This window comes from Melospiza melodia, unplaced genomic scaffold, assembly GCF_035770615.1.
Source record: "Melospiza melodia melodia isolate bMelMel2 unplaced genomic scaffold, bMelMel2.pri scaffold_28, whole genome shotgun sequence".
NCBI lineage: Eukaryota > Metazoa > Chordata > Aves > Passeriformes > Passerellidae > Melospiza > Melospiza melodia.
In genome coordinates, this window is record NW_026948600.1 from 7,300,401 (window position 1) to 7,305,611 (window position 5,211).

General features: G+C 55.9%; 1 protein-coding gene across 1 annotated transcript; it reads right to left on the reverse strand.

Moving 5' to 3' along the window:
- Positions 1-3,909: 3,909 nt before the first annotated feature.
- On the reverse strand, positions 3,910-4,254 carry LOC134433907 (olfactory receptor 14I1-like; the record flags this gene model as incomplete). The annotated part of the gene is made up of 1 exon (XM_063182602.1): positions 3,910-4,254. A coding segment is annotated over one exon (345 nt), but the record flags the coding sequence as incomplete, so codon positions are not given.
- Positions 4,255-5,211: the final 957 nt, after the last annotated feature.

The window sequence follows — 5,211 nt, forward strand, 5'->3', positions numbered from 1 at the left end:
ACGGTCTCTGGGCAGGGATGGCCTCAGTGGGGGCTGCTGACATCCTCAGCAACTTGGAGGCTGCTGCTGAATTTTCCTGCTCCAGAGGCTTGTTCAGCCTTCAGCTCTTCAGTGCAGGAATTCAGTGTCCCAGGGCTCATTAACATTCAGAACACTTTAACAAGCCAAGCCCTGGGGAGGCCCAGGGAGGTGAGTGAGTTACTGTCCCTGAATTGTTTAAGGGAAGACTGGATGTGGCACTGAGTGCCATGGCCTTGGTGACAAGGTGGTATTGGGTCCCAGGTTGGATTTGATGCTCCCCAAGGTCTTTTCCAGCCTGGTTGATTCCCTGATGATTGTGACACTGCAGGGCCTGGTGGCACTAAGAGGACCATGGTGACACTGTGTACGACATGGCAGCACAGAGCCAAGGGGCCATTGTGACACTGTGGGCCTGAATGGAAGCAAGGAGTCCATGGTGACAGTCCGGGTCCTGCTGGAACCACAGTGTCCATTGTGAACTTGCAGGGCCTTGTGGAACTGAGGGGCCATTGTGCCGCTGTGGAACCAAGGAGACCCTTGGGAGAGCCTGGGGACAATGGAATCAAGGGGCCATTGCTCCATTGCAAGGACTCTGGCAGCTGAGGGCACAATTGTGACACTGTGGTGCCCCATGGAACCAAGGGTCCCTGGTGACATTGCAGGATCTTGTGTCACCAGGGCTCCATTGTGAAACTGCAACATCAAGGAATTCATTGTGACACTCCAAGGCCTCATGGAGCCAAGAGACAACTGTGACCCTGCAGAGCCTTGTGGAACCATGCCGAGCATTGTGACAGAGCAGGACCTGGTGTCATGATGGGGCCATTGCGACACTGCAGGGCCCCATGGAACCAAGGGGACACTACTGCCTCAGGGACTCCTGGAATGAAGGAAACGTGTTTGACACCGTGGGCCTTGGGACGAAGAACTAAATGTGACACTGTGGAACCAAGGAGAGCGTTGCTGCACTGCCAGACCTCGTGGAATCAAGGATCCATTGTGACACTACAGGGCCTTGGGGGACACAGTGACATTGTGACACCAAGGGATGCTAGGGAACCAAAAGGAACACTGTGACCCTGGGAGGCCTCATGGAATCATGGAGACCATTGGGACACTCTGGGGCCTCATGGAACCGTGATGACACCAAGTTGTCTGGGATTGTGGATCTGCTGGAGGGTAGGGTAGAAGGGCTCTGCACAGGGCCCTGGACAGGCTGGATCCAGGACCCAAATCCAACAAAGTGAGGTTTAACAAGTCCAAGTGCTGGGTCCTGCACTTTGACCACAACACCGCCTGCAGCACTACATGCTGGGGACAGAGTGTCTGGACAGCAGCCAGGAAGAAAGGGACCTGCAGGGAGTGATGGACAGCAGGCTGGACATGAGCCAGCAGTGTACCCAGGTGGCCAAGAAGGCTAATGGCTCCTGGCCAGGATCATGAATGATGTGGCCAGTAGGAGCAAGGCAGGGATTCTTCCCCTGGGCTCAGCACTGTTTGGGAAGCACCTCGAGTGCTGTGTCCAGTTCTGGGTCTCTCTCCCCCCCCAATTAAGGAAGGAACATGGAGGGGCTGGAGCATGTAGAGAGAAGGGCAACAAGGAGGGGGAGGAGTCTGGAACACGAGGCCAGTGAGGAGTGGCTGGGGTTGTTTATCCTGGAGAAGAGGAGTCTCAGGGGAGAGACAAGGCAGTGTCAGGGCACAGGTTGGACTTGATGATCTCCAAGGACTTTTCCAAACTTTCTGATTCTGGGATTCTCTGGGACCACCCTTGGAGCAGTTGCAGGATGAACCCTGGGCCTCCTCTTCAGAAGCTCCAGCAGCCCAGGTCCCTCAGCTTCTCCTGCCAGCCCCAAAGCCCATCCTGTCAGTCCTGCAGAGCCTCTGCAGCTCCTCCTCATTGCCCAGAACAGGGAGCCCCAGAGGCAGATAGAGCAGCCCAGATGGGCCCCCCTGGTCTGGGGTGTCTCTGGCAAGGGAGGAGCACCAGCCACTGCAGAAGCCTTCATACAATTCCTGCAGCACTTGTAGGATGATCCTGCTGCCCAAGGGACGTTCCCATGGTGCCAAGTAAGGAACTGCAATGGGGAGCGGGGCCAGAGAGGAAAAGGCAAACAGGGATGGGCTGTTTGCACTGGAGGGAACAAGGGCTAGGCAATAGGAAGAAATTTGTGCCAGAAAGTGTAAAGGAAGCAAAGATGAAGCCAATGAAATGCTCAGGGCAGTTTGGGGGTGGCTGCCAGGCAGCCCTGGCCCTGAGCAACAGCATCTGCAGTGTCACTGAAAACTCCCAGCTGATGGGAACAAACTTTCTGGCTGACTGCAGAGGCCAGGACAAAGCTGAGTGGTTTCCCTGGTGTCCCCCAGCCCTTGCTGGCCCCGGGGGCTGATGGCATTTGTGCTCCCTCAGGTTCATGTCCCCACAGCAACAGCATGGGTGTGCTCCCCCTGCTCTGTGCAATGCAAACAGGGGCTGCTGAGCCAGTGCTGCCGTGTCTGTGCCTGCAAGGATGGGGCACCTGTGTGAGATGGGGGAGAGGCCAGGGCTGCAGAGGGGGGATGTTGTTGGCAGCTCCATGAGGATGCTCTGGGACACTGCTCTGGGCTGTCCAGCACACTGGGGATGGATCAGCCCCTGCTCTGCTGCTCCTTCCCGTCTGCCCTAGGGCCCTTGCAGAGCCCCAGCCATGCTGTTTTCGCCCAGCCTGCCCACGGCCAGCCTGGGGCTGCTCACGGGGCTTTTCTGAGCTGAGCATTGGCCTGGGTGTGTTCTTGAGAGAGCCTGGGCAAGGAGCCTGGAGCCCACAGGCCCCGGGCTGAGGCGTCAGAGCTGCCCCAGCAGTGCCCATGGCCTGTCCCTGCTGCAGCCCCGGCACTGCCACCCCCAGGGCTGTGCCCAGCCCCGAGAGCACTCAGGCCCTACAGCAACACCAGGGCCACCAGGGCAGCGGGGCAGGGCCATGGCAGCAGCACTGGCCACACCAAGTGCTGCTGCTGCTGGGCACAGCATCTGTGCCAGCACTGATCTGCCCCCAGCTCTGCAGACAGACATTGCTGCTGCAGCTCCAGAGAAGGCAACAAAAGGGCATCTCTGCAGAAAACTCTGCTGGGAGATCCTTTAGTTCCTTTAAAGCCACTTAGAGTGCAGCTCCTCATTGACACAGTCTGTAGCCACAGGGAAGATGGAGAGAAAAAATGAGAAATTGCACAGACAATGACATATCTTTGCGAAAAATATGGAACAAATAAAGAAAAGAAAGCAAAAGTTTAAACCAACAAGGAGTATCAAAGATGATTTTTATTGCAATTAAATTACAAAAACAGGAAAATAGTTTAATGTTCCCGTAAACATCCCATCATCAGTCTCCACACTGCAGCTTTGAGCTCCTTGTTCCTCAGGCTGTAGATGAGTGGGTTCAGGGCTGGAGGCACCACCGAGTACAGAACTGACAGGGCCACATCCAGGGATGGGGAGGATATTGAGGGGGCCTTCAATTGAGCAAATATTCCAGTGCTGACAAACAGGGAGATTACGGCCAGGTGAGGGAGGCAGGTGGAAAAAGCTTTGTGCCGTCCCTGCTCAGAGGGAATCCTCAGCACGGCCCTGAAGATCTGCACATAGGAGAAAACAATGAACACAAAACATCCGAGTCCTAAACAGACACTAACTGCAATAAGCCCAAGTTCCCTGTGGTTTGAGTGTAAGCAGGAGAGCTTGAGGATCTGGGGGATTTCACAGAAGAACTGGCCCAGGGCATTGCCATGGCACAGGGGCAGGGAAAATGTATTGGCTGTGTGCATGACAGCATTGAGAAAGGCACCTGCCCAGGCAGCTGCTGCCATGTGGGCACAAACTCTGCTGCCCAGGAGGGTCCCGTAGTGCAGGGGTTTGCAGATGGACACATAGCGGTCGTAGCACATGATGGTCAGGAGAGAAAGCTCTACTGAGAGGAAAAACAGAAAGAAAAAGAGCTGTGCAGCACATCCTGTGTAGGAGATGTTCCTGGTGTCCCAGAGTGAATTGTGCATGGCTTTGGGGACAGTGGTGCTGATGGAGCCCAGGTCGCTGAGGGCCAGGTTGAGCAGGAAAAAGAACATGGGCGTGTGCAGGTGGTGGCCGCAGGCTATGGCGCTGATGATGAGGCCGTTGCCCAGGAGCGCAGCCAGGGAGATGCCCAGCAAGAGGCAGAAGTGCAGGAGCTGCAGCTGCCATGTGTCTGCCAATGCCAGCAGGAGGAAGTGCCTGATGGAGCTGCTGTTAGACATTTGTGTAGCCTTGACATTGAGATCTGTAAAAAAAGTAATCATTTGGTAGTTGGGTTTGGAGAGGACTTTAAATATCCCAGCACAGCCTGGGGGCACTTCCCCCCCCACTGCCTGCCCAGGGCTCTGCTGCCTGGAGCTGTCCCTGCCAGCAGCTGCTTCCCTGTGACCAGGGCTGGGCCCTGCCAGTGCTGCCAGAGCCCAGCCCAGCTCTGGGGGCTCAGGTCTGCCCTGCAGACACCTCCCAGATCAGGCACTGCCCAGGGGCAGCTCTGGCTCTGCAGGCTCTTATGGCAACGTCAGAGCAACCCTGAGGAGGCTGGAAAAGCGACGCTGATGCTGCCTCAAAGGGGCCTTGTGCTGATTTCTTTCACTGCCTGGTTAGTAATTTCTGAGAGAAAGCCTTTTTCTTTTTCTGAATGTGAACTGAGAGATTGATATCAATGTGTACTTTCTCATCCAGGCAACTCAGAGCAGTAGATTGAAAAAGAAGGATTTTTCCTTTCATGCTGCCCCTGCCTTGCTGTGCTCCTTGTATAATCTGCTTAGAGATGTTCTGCAGTTGAATGCCCTGCTGGGAGCAGTCCTGAGCAATGCAGCATCCTCACCACACAAGGAGAACACTTCCAATTCTTACCAGCTGTCTCCTCCCACCCAGACCTTGTTCCCCAGCACTGGGAGCAGCTGCCAGGGCTGGCTGAGAGCTGCCCCTGGCAGGCAGCAGAGTCCCTGCCCCAGCACAGCGCCCTGGGCTGCAGGACCCTGCTCTGCAGGACAGCCCGGGGCACCCCTGGCTGCTCTGCACAAGAGACAATCATAGAATGTACTCACAGAGTCTGTAGGCATTGGGATGTTCCAGCTTTAGGAGATGGCTGCAGGAGCTGCAGCTGCATTGTCCTGCAGCCAGAGGTTCCTGTGCCAAGGGCT